This window comes from Lepidochelys kempii, chromosome 1 (genome assembly GCF_965140285.1).
Source record: "Lepidochelys kempii isolate rLepKem1 chromosome 1, rLepKem1.hap1, whole genome shotgun sequence".
Lineage (NCBI taxonomy): Eukaryota > Metazoa > Chordata > Testudines > Cheloniidae > Lepidochelys > Lepidochelys kempii.
In genome coordinates, this window is record NC_136380.1 from 351,580,142 (window position 1) to 351,598,428 (window position 18,287).

General features: G+C 57.5%; 1 protein-coding gene across 1 annotated transcript in view; it reads left to right on the forward strand.

Annotated features, from left to right (window-relative positions):
• SND1 (staphylococcal nuclease and tudor domain containing 1) overlaps nucleotides 1-18,287 on the forward strand; it is a 500,999-nt gene that overhangs the window by 345,194 nt on the left and 137,518 nt on the right. The window contains exon 16 of the mRNA XM_073329019.2: nucleotides 17,299-17,408. Coding sequence (XP_073185120.1) covers nucleotides 17,299-17,408 — 110 coding nt within the window. The remainder of the gene's footprint in view (nucleotides 1-17,298; nucleotides 17,409-18,287) is intronic.

An 18,287-nucleotide genomic window follows, 5' to 3' on the forward strand; every position in this document is an offset into this window, starting at 1 on the left:
CCCACCCTGAATAGCTTCCCCCCCCGGTGTTTGCCCCTTTCGGACATTTGCAGGCTTTATTCCTCCCTTTGTTCCGTAGTGGTTGAAGCCAGGAGGGACCCACTCTTCCTCTCTTCTGATCTCCTGCGTGTAACAGGCCCCAGTTACCCGTGGATTGGGTTAGACTGGAGCATGTCAGGAGAGCAGGCTTTTGTGTCCCAGGCGGGCGGAGGCCCCTGCAGTTGATCAGGTGCGAGATGTCCTGCTAGCTGCGGCATGGAGATGTTCTGGGGCTGACCTTGAGGAGCGCTGAGCAACATGAGGTCCCTGAGAGCGGCTGACACATCGCACCGTCAAGAGCCAGCCCCTTCGTTTGTTCCTGGCTTGCTCTTCGACTGTCCCTCCTCTAACTGTCCCTCCAGCTGTTGCAGCTGCTCTTCTCTGAACCCCTCCAGTCTGTCAATCCCTTTCTGGGGCTGTGGGGCCCTGGGTGGAGCCTTGCAGGACTCCCTGCTCACCGACACGAGGCCCCTGCACTTTGAAAGCTGCACTCCTGCGGCCAACTCTGTCCCCTGTGCCGGGCATTGCTTCCCCCAGGCGTGCTAGCCATGTATTTGCCAAGCAGGGGCTCCTGCCCATGTCTCTAGCCCCTTTGGCTGATCTCTCCGCCCTCACAGGCGTTAGCAGCTCCGCCCTGTTCAGAACTGGGTAGGTTTTGCTAACTAGGCTGAGGGCTGCGCGTGGTTACAGGAGGTCACCGCTTCCTGCAGCACTCATGGTGCCTGTCCCATTTCCAGAGCCCTGTTTCCAGTTCACGTGCTGTGTAAGCCTGTAAAATCCCAGTGCTGGTGGAGGCCTTTGCCATCTGCCCCGGAGGCAGTCCTGGGCCAGGGGGAGGGCGGGGGTGGCAGCTGAGCAGTCTGGAAAGCGGCTCACATCTCACGTTTTTGTTAAACTCCTGCCAGGCTCCCTTGAAATGTTTTGCTTCTTGGGAGCCAGCCCAGCGGAGAAAATGCTTTGCTGCCTGGTGCTGCTACGCGGCTCTGCAGTCCACCGCTTGGCGGGGAAGGCAGCGGGCTGGGGGATGGCCGAGGGAAGCGGGGAGGGCTGCGTCTCCAGGTTTGCATAGCCATGAGTGACCCTGGCAAGCTCCGGAGGAACGGGGCTGGGACCCCGGCCCTGGTAAAAACAAGTCCAGCCTCCCCCAGGGCCGTGCGTGGGCGTGGATCCTCTCAGCAGGGAGCTGCAGGCGTCTGGCGGTTCGGAAGGGAGGCCAGGGGCTTTCGCTGAGCACCTAGTAACTTGCGTGATGCTCCTGGAGGCCACTATCCCTGTTGGACAGATGCAAGTGCCCGAAGGTCCGGGTGGTGCAATGTGCAAGACTCTGCCTGCCTGCCCCTCTCTGGGCTGGGCAGGAGAAGAGAAGCAACATGCTGCTATCCAGGCCCTGAACCCCTGCTCCCCTCAGGGACAGCTGGGGGTGGGCAAAGGGATGACGGTGCCTTCTGGCCTGCGTAGCTGGAGCCATGCGGAGAGGACCCCGTCAGGGTGCTTGGGCCCCAGTCCCGGGTAATCCTGCCCCCTCAGGGTTCTGGGTTCGGGGTTCTGGATCAAAGCAGACACAAGTGCAGGCTGGGCTTCCCCAAGACCGACCTCTAGCTTGGACCCTGCATTGCCCTGGCTGCTGGCGGGGGGGTGTGTGGGACCAGGCTGCTTCCTGGCCTCAACATGGCCCCCTGTCCGCTGGAGAGGGAGGGGCCGCTGAGCCTGGGGCCTCTAGGGTGGAGAGGAGCAGCTCTAGCAAGGAGAATGGAGCACCAAGGGCGGTGCCACCGGCCGGGCGGAGGAGCTAGCAGGTGGGTCAAGGGCAGGGGGCTGGCAGGCTGCAGTGGGGGAGGCCAAGCAGCATTGTAGCCGCAAAGGAGACCAGGCTAGTGGAGCATCGGGGCAGGGAGTGAAGGAGGTTTCTGGGGCAGGGCGGGGGGAAGAGGCCCCTGTCACGGAGTGTGGGGGAGCCCAGGCCCTGCACCCCTCGTCCTGGGATTCACTGAGACTCTCCGCCAGCCAGTAAAACAGAAGGTTTATTGGACAACAGGAACACAGTCCAAAACAGAGCTTGTGGGGACAGCCAGGATCCCTCAGTCAAGTCCTTCTGGGGGAGCAGGGAGCTTAGACCCCAGTCCTGGGGTTCCCTGCGTTCCTCCACCCAGCCCCAAACTGAAACTAAACCCCCCCAGCAGGCTCTCTCCTGCAGCCTCTGTTCACATTCCCGGGCAGAGGTGTTACCTCCCCCTCCCCCTCCTAGCTCAGGTGACAGGCTCTCAGGTCTCCCATCCCCAGGGCACATTCCCAGGTCAACACTCCCCCCTCCCTGCTGAGTCACATCATCACAGCCCCCTAGCAATGCTCCTGATTCGATAGCTGGCTTAGGCCACAGACTGTTAGGAGGCGTAACGGGGAGCTGAGTGGAGGCCAGCTCTGGGCCCCGCTCTGGACACAGCGCTGGCTTCTCCCCCCGGCGGAGCGAGGGCAGCAGCTCTGAGATTGCTCAGGCACCTGTCGTGGAGGCTTGTGTGTGGGCGGAAGAGCAACCCGGTCTCTCCTGTTCATTCTCCTCCACATTCCCAGGGTGTAAACGCCCCTGCAGCCCTGGCCCTTAAAATCATAGAATCATAGAATATCAGGGTTGGAAGGGACCCCAGAAGGTCATCTAGTCCAACCCCCTGCTCAAAGCAGGACCAATTCCCAGTTAAATCATCCCAGCCAGGGCTTTGTCAAGCCTGACCTTAAAAACCTCTAAGGAAGGAGATTCTACCACCTCCCTAGGTAACGCATTCCAGTGTTTCACCACCCTCTTAGTGAAAAAGTTTTTCCTAATATCCAATCTAAACCTCCCCCACTGCAACTTGAGACCATTACTCCTCGTTCTGTCATCTGCTACCATTGAGAACAGTCTAGAGCCATCCTCTTTGGAACCCCCTTTCAGGTAGTTGAAAGCAGCTATCAAATCCCCCCTCATTCTTCTCTTCTGCAGGCTAAACAATCCCAGCTCCCTCAGCCTCTCCTCATAACTCATGTGTTCCAGTCCCCTAATCATTTTTGTTGCCCTTCGCTGGACTCTCTCCAATTTATCCACATCCTTCTTGTAGTGTGGGGCCCAAAACTGGACACAGTACTCCAGATGAGGCCTCACCAATGTCGAATAGAGGGGAACGATCACGTCCCTCGATCTGCTCGCTATGCCCCTACTTATACATCCCCAAATGTCATTGGCCTTCTTGGCAACAAGGGCACACTGCTGACTCATATCCAGCTTCTCGTCCACTGTCACCCCTAGGTCCTTTTCCGCAGAACTGCTGCCTAGCCATTCGGTCCCTAGTCTGTAGCTGTGCATTGGGTTCTTCCGTCCTAAGTGCAGGACCCTGCACTTATCCTTATTGAACCTCATCAGATTCCTTTTGGCCCAATCTTCCAATTGGTCTAGGTCCTTCTGTATCCTATCCCTCCCCTCCAGCGTATCTACCACTCCTCCCTTAACCCTCCCCTGGCCGAGCGGGCCCTTCTGTGCCTCTGTGTGTGGCCCGGCGTGGCTGGGTAGGGTGCACGTATCAGGGCGCTGGCAGCCCGCAGCATCCGTGCTCCTGGCCCTTGCCCAGTGTGGCCTGGCTTCAGCAGAGCCTCCTTCAGGCCAGCCTGGTTGGGACGCGAGCGGGGTTGTGTTTTCTTCCAGAGTGCAGCCCCCCCGTCCCCACTCACTCGCCTTGCAAAGCGGGTCACATGGATATGCTGGGGAACATCCACTGCGAAAGCAAACCTTCGCCAGCTTCCCCAGGGTCATTAATATGTGGAGGCGCTGGGGGGAGATTTTGCTGCAGAAAGCACTTTCTTTCTGATTTATTCACCTTTTTCCTCCAGATGCTTTTTGTGCTGTGAGATCAGGTCCAAGAAACTCCTGCGCTAGAGAGAAGCACGCCAGGCAGGGTTGGCAGCATGGGGAGTGTTGCTTCTGCGGACGGTCGCTTCCAAGGGAGCTGAAGTGGATGCTGGGTGAGGGGGGGGAGAGGCCGCTGCTCTGGATGTGGGGACTGAAGGGGCTGAGCGGCGCTGGTCATGGCCAAGCGTGGGACCCATGGAGGCTGAGGTCTCCTCTCAGACCCACTCCTGGGAAGGCATGAGGATGGCTGTTCAGAAAGAAGCTGGCAGCTGATTTGATTGCTCAGATTGTGATAAACTGGGCAGAAAAGTCTGGAAGCAGGTGAATTAGGATTGTGCAGTAGAAATGGGGGGAGCTGGTGGGTGTCGGGGGAGGGTCCTGGCGGGCTGGAGGAGTTGGATGTGGGAAGGGTTCCCCCTTTCCTTGCCAGCCCTGTGTGTGCGCGGGGGGCTGCCGCGTTAATCCCACTGGCAGACAACTCAGCAGGGAGCTGCTTTCTAATCCCGCCTTTGCTTGGGCCGTCTGCCTTTGTAGGGTGCAGTGTCCAGGGGAGAGAGCAGGGAGTCGGGCGCTCTGGGGTTCTGTTCTTGCCTCTGTTTAGCTCCCCCACCTGTCAAACATGAGTCACTGGGGGCAGGCAGGGTTAAGTGCTCCAGGAGCCTCATGTCTCAAACAAGGTGGGCTGTGATTCCCCTCCCTTGCCATGACGCCTACAGAAACATGAGCTAACTCCTCTGCCCACCCATTTAATCTCGACCTCCCAAGTGAGCTGCTCTTCTTAGGTGGTCTGCAACCTCTTTCTCTTCATACTTGGTCCAGCACTTATTAGGGACAGCAGCAGTTCCACTTGCAGAAGAGTAATTGCCAGGATCAATCGTCTTTCCTTAATTGAAAATCCGCACCCCCTTTGTTTCCCTCCAGGTCTCTGGGTCTGCCCTTTTCCCAGGACACATGAGAAATAATGGTTTTGCTATTCCCTCAGTGCCCTGGGTTCACACCACCTGGACCCACTGGGCTGCGTGTCTTTTGGATTTCCCAGTGGTCCCATCCTTGCTCTTTATTCTTTACCACCCCCGCACTCTAGAATTCTCCGTTTCTGGAGACAGCTTTGTAAAGTTCAGTGCCACAGAGATCTGTCTTGTTCAGTTTGGGGTTTAATTCCCCCGGCTCCCATCTTGCATGCAGGAAGCAGCTGCACACTTCAGCAGTTCCCCTTGTTCCCTCTGGCTGTTCATCTCGCCCGCCAGCGGGAGCCACACAGATTTAGAGCTCTGTAGTGCGTATTTTAATCCTTGTCACCTTTGCTGACACCAGGGCTAAGAGCAGTTGAACTTTGTCGCCCTTCCCTGTAATTTTTCCAAGTGCCACCATTCTTCATAATATGATCACCAAAAGAATGAGCCCAGTCCTTCAAGCGGCGCCGGGCTGAGAGCTGTAGATCAAAGCGGATCAGTATTTATGTTGCTGAGCCAGTCTCTCTCCTGGCACCGGGGCGGTGCTTTGAATTGCTTCTCCACTTTGCTGTTAGTTTTCTGAGCGAGGTGAAGGACGCTCGCAAAGTGTTTCTCTTCTGGGATTTTGATTCATGCGTTTTGGTCCCCGAGTCTTATTACCTCTGAGGTGAGCTTGTGCTCCAGTTCTCCTTTATCCCCTGATTAGTGGCACAGCTCGACGCCTAGGAGGGTTATACTTACTCTGAAGAGAGCCAGGCTCTTTCTGTTGGGAAGGTCTGAATCGCAGATGAGACGGGATTTGGTGCTGCAGCTCAGAGCGGAGGGATGGCCCCGGGGTTTGTAGCTGGAGGGTGAGGAGGTGCCTGGCAGGCAACTTGTGACTGATTCTGAGAGGTACCAAACCCCGTGAATGCCCTTGACTCCATGGGAGTTGAGGGGTACTGGGCCCTGGCTTTGCCTTTCTCTGTCAGACAGTAACAGTGTATGCATGTGTCCCCGCCCTCTCTCCACACATGCTGGAGGGGCTCGTGGGCCGCTGGAAACCAAGCTACACAAAGTCCTCCTTAGCGCCCTGGGGAGGCCCACCGTCTCAAGGGAAGCCCAGCTTGATCGCCATCCCCGGAGGCAGGTCCCAGGCCTCTACCCAGATCCTGCTTTTGTGACTGTCCCTGTGGCAGCCAGAAATCAAAGGCCAAACCGCATCCAGCATGGTGCAGAAAGGGCCACAAGGAGCCAGGCCTCCAGCACCGGCTCCCTGCGTGTTCCCGTTCAAATAGCGGCATTACCAGGGACCGAGTTAACAGGGTTATGAGGCAGAGGTTTTATATTACACAGGTAATGGGGCAGTAGGTAAGTTGCTCAAACAGCATTTATCCAAGCAGTCACCTCTCCCCGGTCTAAGGGGTTAGAGCATGTGATTTCTCTTCTGCAAACTGCAGCCCCAGAGGCTGTGCATTCCAGCCAGGCTGTGTGCTTAGTGAGGGCCGTGCGTGTCGGTCCCTAGCACCAGGTGCAAAGCAGCTGGATGGAGACCGAGATATGATCAGTTCCTCCTGTCACTGTCTGGTCTGAGCCTCAGGTGCTGGGGCAGATGGCTCTCCCTTTGATACCGGCCCTGGATCCAGCAGGAATCTGTGGGAGCAATCCTCTGACAGTGTGGAGGTGTATGGTTCTCTAGCCTGGGGGTAGTCCCACCTCTCGCTAAGGGGGTGTGTACACTGCAGTAAAAGCTTGCTGGGACTAGGGCTTCAGCACAATAGCATTGCAGGGTAGACGTTCGGGACCCCACAAAGGGAGAGGGTCTCTGAGCCCGAACAGCTACACTGCCATTCTATAGCCACAGCCCCAGCCAGCTGACCTGAGCCAGTGCAGCAGTGCTGAGAGTCTTTTGGGTAGACGTACTGGTCAGTGCTGAGTTCCCAGCCTTGTTCAGGCTCTGTTGCAGTGCAGACCTTTCCCACTGTGTCTTTATCAGTGGTCACCGCATTGCTTTACTCCATTTCACCTCCTCGCTCTCCCATTGTACTTCCTCCTTCTGACTCTTCCCTGGAGGCAGAGTCCCGGTGCTGTTTCCTGATTGTCTCTCTAGTTGTTCTTGAACGTGCCCGACTCTTGTGGAGAGCAGCTGCCATACAAATACGGGGAATGCTCCTATCCAGCAGGTGCAGGAATAAGGCCTGGAGCAGGACCTCTGTATCTTCTGTGCGCAGCTTTAACAAACGCCTGGGCCCTAGCGGGAGAGATTCATCTCCATGTACTACTTGGCCATGGGGGGGCAGGCTCCCCACCGGGTCCAGGCACAAAACCATTTCAGCCAACACGCTCAAATCTCACACCTTTATTTCCTCAGCTTTAAGCATCTGCTCCTACAGTGCCCTCAACTCTCCCCTGCGCTGCTGGAGCCCCCTCTCCACAGCCTTGCCTGCCTTTCCCTGTCGCCAAGCACCGCTCAGAGGAACGACAGCATAGTTTCCATAGTAATTACTGGACATAAAAGCCAGAGGCAGGCTGAAGGGGGGCGGGAAGCAGAGACAAGATACTCGCGCCAGGAGCAATGCGCAGCTCACGCTGGGAGGGAGGTTGGTTCTTAGATTCATGGCGCTGAAGTGTAGCGTGTGCATGTGGGGAGGGGAAGATCAGAAGTTGGCAGTCGTAGCCATTGGGGTCTGTGGCACTCGTCTGGCCCTCACTGCAGTCAGAGCTGGGTGGCAGGCACGGCTGACACAGAGGCTATGTGACACAGCCAAGGTCACACAAAGGAACCCGTGGCAGAGCAGAGAATTGGCCCTGGGTTTCCCAAGTCCCAACCTAGGGCCCTGGCCACCAGACCTCTTCCCCCTCCCGCAAGAGTCCATGCCATTTCCTGAGACGGGGAGGGCTCTGCCGATGTCTCGGGGCTGGGGGTGTGGTATGAATTGCCACGTTACTGGTGGTGGGGTGACACTTACGCACTCGGAAGATGTATTGGAATTGGAAAGGGTTCAGAAAAGGGCAACAAAAATGCTTAGGGGTCTGGAACAGCTTCCCTATGAGGAGAGATTAATAAGACTGGGACTTTTCACCTTGGAAAAGAGACTAAGGGGGGATATGGTTGAGGTCTGTAAAATCATGACTGGTGTGGAGAAAGTAAATAAGAAAGTGCTATTTATTCCTCATACTGTAAGAACTAGGGGTCACGCAATGAAATGAATAGGCAGCAGGTTTAAAACAAACAAAAGGAAGTATTTCTTCACACAACGCACAGTGAACCTGTGGAACTCCTTGCCAGAGGATGTTGTGTAGGCCAAGACTATAACAGGGTTCAAAAAAGAACTAGATAAGTTCATGGAGGACAGGGCCACCAATGGCTATTAGCCAGGATGGTGTCCCTAGCCTCTGTTTGCCAGAAGCTGGGAATGGGCGATGGGGTGGATCACTTGATGATTCCCTGTTCTGTTCATTCCCTCAGTGGCTTTGGCCGCTGTCAGAAGACAGGATACTGGGCTAGATGGACCTTTGGTCTAACCCAGGACGTCCGTTCTTCTGGAAGGTGAAAACAGAGCTAACACTCATGGCAAGGACTAACCAGTCCTTCCGATCTGCTTGGCGAGGTCAGTGTTGTCCCCGCTGTCCGCGAGAGCAGAGATATGAACTGACCCTGCTCCGGATGTCTCCATGCAGCCGGGTGTGGGGCACGGAGCAGGATTAGAACTTGGCAGTTCCCGTCACTCACTCTGCGCCTGTCTCTTGCTCTGTGCGGGCTCTTACCGCCTCGTGCTGGATGTTGACAGCGACATTATTGCAACCAGTGCTTACAGCAAAGCTGAAGATGAACAGCTGTACTGGAACGAGACACCCTGTCATGCCAGACATCCCCAGCCTGTGCAGATGGTTTATGGCTGCACTCTTGGCATTCGACATGCAGGGACGGACGGCATTCGTCAGCCCATTGGTGCGTGGGCTTTTAAATCACCAGCAAGGAGAGGTTACGGGGAGGCCCAGGCGCGATCCACTCAGCCAGTCCCACCTGCTGGAGGAGGCCCATCCGGCTTGGACGGGTCATGCTCTTGTGCAGCCGAGCGGAAACAAGCTGATGGCAAAGCCCACCCTGGAGGCATGGGAAACTGAACACGGGCTTGCTGCTCTCCCTCGCTGGCGGCAAGTGTCCTCAGGAATACACGGATCTGTCCAGCCTTCCCTGGCGTTGGGGAGTGTGACGAAGTGGGACTGTTCTTAATGTTTCCTCTGAATATTGTGGGGGTGCCTCAGTTTCCCCTAGGCAGTTCTTAAGTATCTAGGGGGTGAGGTAAGGGTGTATGATCGTTGCAGAGCCCTAGAGGGCAGGTGTGTGCAGGAGTCTGGACACACAGAATGGCCGACACCCTGTTTCCTGGCCACTGATGGCCTGGGCCCTTCCCCCCTGCAAGGTCAGAGCTAAAGGGTTGGAGAACAAAGGAATCAGGTGACCTCCTGGCCCGGGAAAGGAACAAAGCCCAGAGGAGGAGGGGCTGGAGGGAGTTTCAGTTTGGGGCTGGCTGGAGACATGGAGTGAAGGGCAGATGTGGTTGTCTGGCTCCCTGCCCCCCCAAAAGGACCCAGCTGAGGGGTCCTGTTCTCTGCACCTACAAGCTCTGTGTTAGACCATGTTCCTGTTGTCTAATAAACGTTCTGTTTTACTGGCTGGCTGAGAGTCCCGTCTGACTGCGGAGTCGCGGGGCAGGACCCTCTGGCTTCCCCAGGACCCCACCTGAGCGGACTCGCTGTGGGAAGCGCACGGAGGGGCAGAGGATGCTGAATGCTCCGAGGTCAGACCCAGGAAGGTGGAAGCTGGGTGAGCTGTGTGTCCTGCAGACAGGCTGCTCACAGGAAGGCGACTGCCCCAGAGTCGTGTCTGGCTTCATGGGGAGCAGTTCCAGAGCATCACACGGGGACTCCGTGACAGGGAGGCAGTGCCTTCAAACGGGCTAGGCTGTCCCAGGGGTCAGCCACTCTGGCTAGCTGGAAATGGGGCCAGCTGGGATACAATAGTAAACCTGGTGGGGATAAAGGAGGCTCCAACCCATTTCCGCTGTCTGCACTGGCTTCCTTTGGCAGAGTTCAGAGTCTGTCTCAAGGCGGCCGAGGGCGTGGGCTCAGGCTACCCCAGATCAACGTGATGCTGTGGGACAGGGACTGCGGTCGGCAGCTCCGCTCCTCGGGTATGGCGGGGCTCCCTGCTGCAAGGGCAGAGCTTGTCTGTGACGGAGATGGCGCTCGCTGGGGAGCCAGCCTGACTGGGGAACAAACCCGCCCCCTCCCCAGGAGCTCAGGAGCATCCCAGACCTTCCGCTCCTACCGCCCTCTCCAGCGAGAGTCCAGAGCAGTGTGGACGAATCATGAGAATTAAAAGACCAGACCCCTCCCTTGCACATCCAGCATCCCCCGGGGAGAGAATGGGCCTCACGTCGCTCACAGCACGAGTGGGAGGCTCGCAGCTACTCCAGCATCGAGGTGAGGGTAAGACGCCTCTGGCGTCTATCTGCCGTCACCATCGCCTCGTTGCAGAAGTCACCCTCAGCTGAAATGCCCTGCCTCGGGCCTGCCTGGATCTGCATCTGTCCCCTGGTTTAGGCACAGCTGGGACCCCTGAAGTGACCCTCCATGCATTTAGAGCTTTCTGTGGACTTGCTCTCATGGGCCTGCTCTCTGCTCCGCTCAGCTTGTTAGCAGCAGCCTCTCCTGTGTCCCTCCAGGCAACACACTTCTACTGGTGCAAGAGCCTTCTCCTCTGCAGCTCCCACCCCACGGAATAGCCTCCCTGGGTGTGCCTGGCCCATCGAATTGCCAGCTCCTTTGCGGTCACATCTGGAAACCTGCCTTCTCCCTGCTGTTCCAGAGTCCAGCTTCCCTGGTAACACGCGGCAGGCGAGAGACTACGTGATCAGCAGTGTGGCCCAGGGGATAGGACTCGAGGAGGACTCAGGACAACCCATTTACAGAGCAGGAAACTGAGGCACAGAGGGAGGCCTGGACTTGGGCAGGGTCACGCAACAGTTTGACTTCTGAGCCAGGCCTAGAATGCAGGTCTCCTAGGTTCTCTCCCCAGTGAGCTATGCTGCCCCCCATTTGTTGGGTGTCACAGAGTCCCCAGGCGATGCTCTGGAACTGCTCCCTACAAAGCCAGTCAGTACTCTGGGGAAGTCTCCTCTCGGGGAGCAGCCTGTCTGCAGGACACACAGCTCACACAGCTTCCACCTTCCTGGGTCTGACCTCGGAGCATTCAGCATCCTCTGCCCCTCCGTGTGCTTCCCACAGCGAGTCCGCCCAGGCGGGGTCCTGGGGAAGACAGAGGGTCCTGCCCCGCAACTTCACAGTCAGACGTGACTCTCAGCCAGCCAGTAAAACAGAAGGTTTATTAGACGACAGGAACATGGTCTAACACAGAGCTTGTAGGTGCAGAGAACAGGACCCCTCAGCTGGGTCCATTTTGGGGGGCAGTGAGCCAGACAACCCCGTCTGCACTTCACTCCATGTCCCAGCCAGCCCCAAACTGAAACTCTCCCCAGCCCCTGCTCCTCTGGGCTTTGTCCCTTTCCTGGGCCAGGAGGTCACCTGATTCCTTTGTTCTCCAACCCTTTAGCGCTCTCCTTGCAGGGGGGAAGGGCCCAGGCCATCAGTTGCCAGGAAACAAGGTGTCGGCCATTCTCTGTGTCCAGACCCCTGCCCACACCTGTCCTCTAGGGCTCTGCAATGATCATACACCCTTACCCCACCCCCTAGATACTTAAGAACTGCGTAGGGGAAACTGAGGCACCCCCACACTATTCAGAGGAAACATTAAGAACAGCCCTGCTTTGTCACACTGGGCCAGAGTTCTGCCCAGCCAGCGGAGGAGGGAACATGCCAGGCAGTGGCGAAAGCAGAAATTTTCCAAAGCGGGTTCCCATATGCCTGCCCGTGCCAGGAAATCTCCTCCTCCCACCTGAGTACAAAAGCTTCAGCATTAAAACCTGTGAGAGTGCAGGAAGGTGAGAGCCAGCCCTGGCCTGTCGGCCCACCACAAAGGCCCTTCAGAAGAGGACAGCAGGCTTCCTCTCTCCAAAGGGAGCTGCTGCCCCTTCCCTGGTTCAAATGGAAGAGCCGGCCCCGCCCAGCGGCTGCTTGTATTCCCAATTCATGGCAGTTCTGCCCTTTCCACATAGCGTCAGTCGGCTGGAGGAAAGCAAGTGCCAGACAAACTTGCTGCCTAAAAACAGCTGCAGTTTCACACCTACCCCAGCTGGGGGGACTGGTGGCTTTGAATGACCCTCTCCTTCCCTCCCAGGCCATGGTGCTGCGCCCAGTGGTTCTTGGCTGTCTGTGGGTTGCAGCCCCAGCGTGAGGCTTTGCATGCTGGCACCTGCCGTTTCTGTGGTAGGTAGAGACATGGAGCCCCCAGCTTGCGCCCTGGCCCTTCGGGAGTTGGGGTGTGGCCCGCGCACCCATACATCAGACACCCCTTTCATGTCAGCACTTGCCGGCGGGGTGGAAGGCGAGCAATGGCTCCGGTGGCTGGGTGCTAACGTGATGGCTGGTGTGCTGTGGGGTGCTGACTGGCCCTGTCCCGCTGCCTTGGGCACCCAGCCATTGGGCCTTGCCACTCAGCGGGCAGCGCGATTCCAGCAAACCTTGTGTCCGGCCAGGGGAATTCTCAGTTCTCCAGCTCGCCTCTGCCCACCACCGGCCCGTCTGCTGTACCCTTCCAGGATGAAATCCACCCCTGGCTGGTGCTGAGGCTTGGGCAGAGTTGTTGGCTGTTTGTCTTTGTGAGGAGGTATTGGATCCCTGGGAGAGGATCTCAGAGCCGGCCCCTCATTCCCGGCTCAGAGCCAGGGGAAGGGCTCGGCACAGCCAGGCCAAAGCCAGAGCAGTCTGAGCAGCGGTCGTTGCTGAGTTGGGACGGGGCTCTGAACGGCTGCCTCACTGTGCAGAGGTGGGAGGGCACCAGGCTGCCTGGAGTGTGGGGCCCTGGCCTTGCTGCCGTGCCACCACCTCAGCGTGTTCGCAGATCCTTGCGGCTCCCCCTTGGGATTATTCCCCTGCCCTTTGCCTCTGGCTCCTGAGGCTCAGCTGGGCCAAGACTGCCCCAGCCTCTGTCCTGTGCCCTTCGTTGCAGAAACTGCTCTGGTCTCTGCTCCAGGGTGCTCACTCCTCCCTTGGGACTGGCTCCTGGTGGTTCTCTTGCGTGGCAATGTCATGGCTTCTGAAGCATAAATGGCGTTAACCTCACGTGCACTCTCTGTGGCTTGTTAGGGCAGGAAGTGCAACCTGGTGTGGTGGTGTGGCCCGTGCCCCAGGCTCCCTGAGTCCCATGGGGAGACTGTGACGAAGCGGAACTGTTCTTAATGTTTCCTCTGAATATTGTGGGGGTGCCTCAGTTTCCCCTACGCAGTTCTTTAGTATCTAGGTGGTGGGATAAGGGTGTATGATCATTGTAGAGCCCTAGAGGGAAGGTGTGTGCAGGGGTCTGGACACAGAGAATGGCCAACACCCTGTTTCCTGGCAACTGATGGCCTGGGCCCTTCCCCCCTGCAAGGTGAGAGCTAAAGGGTTGGAGAACAAAGGGATCCGGTGCCCTCCTGGCCCAGGAAAGGGACAAAGCCCAGAGGAGCAGGGGCTGGGGGGAGTTTCAGTTTGGGGCTGGCTGGGGACGTGGAGTGAAGTGCAGACGTGGTTGTCTGGCTCACTGCCCCCCGAAAATGGACCCAGCTGAGGGGTCCTGTTCTCTGTACCTACAAGCTCTGTTTTAGACCATGTTCCTGTCATCTAATAAACCTCTGTTTTACTGGCTGGGTGAGAGTCACGTCTGACTGTGCAGTTGGGGTGCAGGACCCTCTGTCTTCCCCAGGACGCCGCCTGGGCGGACTTGCTGTGGGAAGCGCACGGAGGGGCAGAGGATGCTGAATGCTCCGAGGTCAGACCCAGGAAAGTGGAAGCCATGTGAGCTGTGTGTCCTGCAGACAGTCTGCTCCCCGAGAGGAGACTTCCCCAGAGTCCTGCCTGGCTTCGTAGGGAGCAGCTCCAGAGCATCGCCCGGGGACTCCGTGACAGAGACCCCTTAGGGCTCTGTCCCTGAGAGCTTTGACACCACATGTACCATGAACGCTGACCATCGTGGGCCCCGGTTTCCATCCTCTCTTTGAGCAGAGCTGAGACCTCTCTCCTCTGCCTACCCCAGGGTGCAGCCTAATGTGGATCCAGCCTGGGATTGCCAGCGCGCTATACATGGCTTTGGCCACTTCTTGTGGGATTGAAACACAGCCAGCCAGTTGGAGACATGCATCCTAATGCCTAGACCGGAAATTATAATCCCTAAATATCCCTTGCAGCCTCAGTTGCATTATTAGGTTTTCCCTTCCTGCCCTAATCTGTTGGTTAGCGTTGCTGTGGACTGTCAGTTGGCTGCACCCCAGAGGTGGCCGTATTGCAGTGCTGTGTGTGTTACTCTTTTTCCTAAAGTGATTGAGTCTCTGTGGGTCAGTAGCCCTGTACACTTTTGGGGGGTTATTATCAGCACATTCTTGCATCAACCTCCCTCTAATCGTAGCTTCATGGTAAACTCCATCCCTCACCACGTGTGACTAAATCCACTGCAGACAGGCCAGCTGAGTGACTGAGGCTGTGTGAACGTAATGCGGCTGAGGGCTGGGGCCAGGGTGACTGTCAGAAGGAAGATCCCGAAAACTGGGAGCATGGTGCATTCTCACATTGCGTCTTTGGCTCGTCCGCTCTCTTGGCTGAGACCTAAAGCATAGGGACGCTGCCTCTTGCTCTCAGCATCTCCATTAGAAATCCCCCTCGCAGCTTGGAACTGGAGTGTGAATGTTCCAGCTTTTAGCCCTCTTTTATTTTTAGTAATGACTTGCACGATTTGGGGATTGGGGGTAAGACTAGCACTTGACCTGCTTCTGTGTCTGTAATAACGTGGCAGAATTAATACTTGCTTATCAGGCAGTGCCCAGTCGGAGTTATCAGCAAAGGCAGCTATTAAAGGTAATAAGCACAACCCAAAATTATGCGCGCTTATTAAACTGGCTTGGGATAGCGTCTGTACCTCCAGCAGTATCTCCCTTGAGATGTTTAGCTGGCTCCGGGCAATGTTTTATGCCTTGTCTGCCTCCCGGCGGGGCTTCTGCTGCTCCTCTGGCTTTCGAGCCGGGTGTAGGAGATGGTTTCCAAGTCCCACCTGTGCTGTGTCGCTGCTACGCTGGGTGACCTCGGGCTGCATGCTCGGGGCAGCGTTTTCACATTGGGCCACATGCCTGCAACGATTTCTGTGCCTCCAGAACTCTGCCCACTGGGTCAGGGTAACTGCTCCCTGGGATTGGCGTCTCGACTGCCGAGGGGTAGGCAACTAAAAGTCTGCTGAGCACCCACCACTCCTGTTGGCTTCAATGGGGCAGCACCTCGGAAAATCGGGCGGCTTGTTCAGGTGGCGAACTCTAGGCAGCCAGGTTTGAATGTTGGCCGCCTCTGTGCACCTCACTTTCCCCATCTGGTCCAAGCGGCCAGGTCCTTTCTCCCCCAGCCCAGGAGCTGGGTTCGCTGGCAGCAGGTTACAGTGTCTGTGCTGCTCCCTGGGAGAGGAAACCCCCTTCCCTTCCCGCTGGAGCATCGTGGTTCTCGCCTCTGCCCGCACTCGGCTCTGCGCTGTGTCCCCCGTCAGCGACAATATCGCCCCAGCCTGGTGACGCGCGTCCAGCTGGCTCACAGAAGAGTTAATGGGTTCGCTGGCCCAGGTGACTGGGCTCTCCATAGAGTTGGGCTTTTCACGGGGGCAGACTGGATGGAGTGGGTGAAGTGGGGGACCCAGGCATGGATAGCATTGATTCTACGGCCAGACGGGGCCCAATTAGAGTACCAGCAAGGGTCTCTGACACTGTGAATCCATGGGCGTCCCCATCTCGCTCACCTTCGCTCCTGGTGTAGCTGCCTGTGCGGGCATTGCCTGGCATGAATGGGAAGGAGGATGCATTCCGGAGGTCTCTCCCCCGGGTCTCCAGCATAGCGAGCAACCCTTGGTAGGAAGGGCTGGCCGTGCGTTCTGACTGGATTCGTGGGTGGCTATCCAGGCTATCAGGAGTGAGGGGGGCTGTCGCTGGGGGTCTGAGGAGCTGAGCTGGGTTGGGCAGGGAGCTCTGGGCGCTCCCTGCTGCTGGCGAAGCCGCACTGACATTTCGCAGAGCGCACACACTCTCAGTGAATGAGCCTTTTGACAGATGCGGCGGTGGCTGTAATAAAGTATCTCTATGCACTGTGGTCCCCTTGTTCTCCAGCTGACAGCACACTCCCTTCTCTAAACGCTCATTTCAGGCTCCGTCCTGGCGCTTGCTTTCCCAGCTTTTATTACTTTGTAGAATTGTTTTGCAGAAATGGGCTCCTGGGTTGAGTGGAAGCCCCCCCCTCCCCCAGCTTTGTAGATTTCACCCGACTTTAAACTACTTCCCTTCCTGGCCTGGGCCTGAGCTGATCAGCATTCCGCTTGCAAGCTGCAGAGGAAATCCAGCGCTTGCCTTGCAAGGGAGTGGGGGGTGCTCACTTGCTCGCTTGCTGTAAAAGGAGTTAATAGAAGCGTTCCTCGCATCAGGGTCAGGGCTGTCCACACAGTTGCCTTTCACTTGACGATTATCCTGATCATCCTGGCGGAAGTTGTGATACCTTATTTAGATCTCTGTCCTCCTCCTCCTCCTCCCGCCCAAGCTCAGAGATTATTTCAAGCACCTGGCTCCTGGCAGAGCATTTTCCTCAGCCACCCCCTCCTCTCTGCTGGGGGGACATGGGCAATGCGTTCTGCCTAGCCGTCCTTCCCCTCCCAGGGCTTGGCTGTCTGCTCCTGTGGAGTCTCTATAGTGCCCATCACCATAGTGTCTGGGCACCTTCCCTGTCCATAAACGTTTTCCTTGAACCCCCGGGGGTATCCCAGGCCCTTTGGCCCTGATCAGGAGTCTCCTGAAGTCGCTGGAGACTCCGGTTGGCTCCGCGAGCTTTGGGTCAGGCCCCCAGTGATCTAATGCGTAGGGCAGCACAGACGTTCCTGTGCGCATCCCGAGGCTTTGCTGGCAGCTAGCCAGGAGCCGTGCCCAGCTTGCGTGCCGTGGGTCTCATGTTTCTGGGGCCTGCAGGGACTGTGGCACCCAGGATGAAAGGCTCCCTCTTGAGCCACTGCCCTGGGTGGCTTTGCAGAGCAACATCTCTGTGTGGTCTCCAGGCCAAGCATGGAGATGGAACCTTCTGTACCAAGTTCTGTGCCAGCGAGGGGTCTGGAGCTTGGAAATCTGGTGCTGTCATGTCTATCCGGGTAACTTTACAGCAGGTGAAGCTGAGGGGTCTGGTTCAGCAGAACGAGAACTTGCCCACCCCCCTCGCGCCCGTGACACCATGTGAGGCCCTTGGGGGCTCGTCTCCTCACCATGGTGTGTTTATCGCCCCACTCAGGTATCGAGTGTCCCCGCGGAGCACGAAACCTTCCCGGCCTGGTCCAGGAGGGAGAGCCCTTCAGCGAAGAAGCCACCGTCTTCACCAAGGAGCTGGTGCTGCAGCGTGAGGTAGGACATGTGCCCCCACCGTGCCCCACCTCCCCGTGCACGCAGTGGCCACTGCGGCTGGCTTTGAGGCTCCGCCTTGAAATAGGCGGCGGCAGAGGGCCATGGCCCTGGCTCCTGGGCAGTCGGTAGGGAGTGCTCGTGGGCCCCTGTTGGGCCACTGCCTCCCCACGAACAGTGCCACAGTGTGTTGGTTGATCCTGAGTGGAGACTGGGCTCCGGCTGGGACTTGCTGAGCAGGTCGAGTGGCGCTCGAGGTGAGTGTTGTGGTCAGCAGAGCCCTAGCTGGTGAGGTCCCGGTGGGCAGCGTTTGATCTGGGCTGCTGCACCTCACTGGAGTGTGCTCTGGAGTCACGCTTCTCCCTGGCCGTTATTCCCGGCTCTCGGTGGGGAAGTTTGTTTATAACGTAGCATGCTCACCGGTAAGGCTTGGGTTAGTGAAACGTTTTCAAGCAAAGGGAGCAGCCTTTGGGATTGGAAGGGTCTGTTGGGGGCGGGGCTGTGCCCGTTCCCCGGTGAAATGCCCAGCTGTGCCCTTTGTGCCGTCCAGGAGAGGGACAGCAATTGCTGGTTGGTCGAGTTCCCCAGCCATGGAGCCCTGCGGCTGCTCGGTGTTCTGCTGACCCGCCAGGAAGTGGGTAGATGCTGGAAAATTGGTCCCTGGTAGGCAGACAGACAAGCCCCACTGAGCCCCGACTCCCATGGTAACTGGCCTCGGACCTTGTTCCGAGATCTGCATCTCATGGTTCCAGCCTCGCTTTGCTTTGCTGGGGTCCGAACCAGCCCCGGGATGTCAGGTCTGCAGCGTGGGCAGGGTGCCACTCGGATGATTTGAGGACATCAGTAACTCAGCCAGAGGGTCGGGGTCTGTCACAGGAGTGG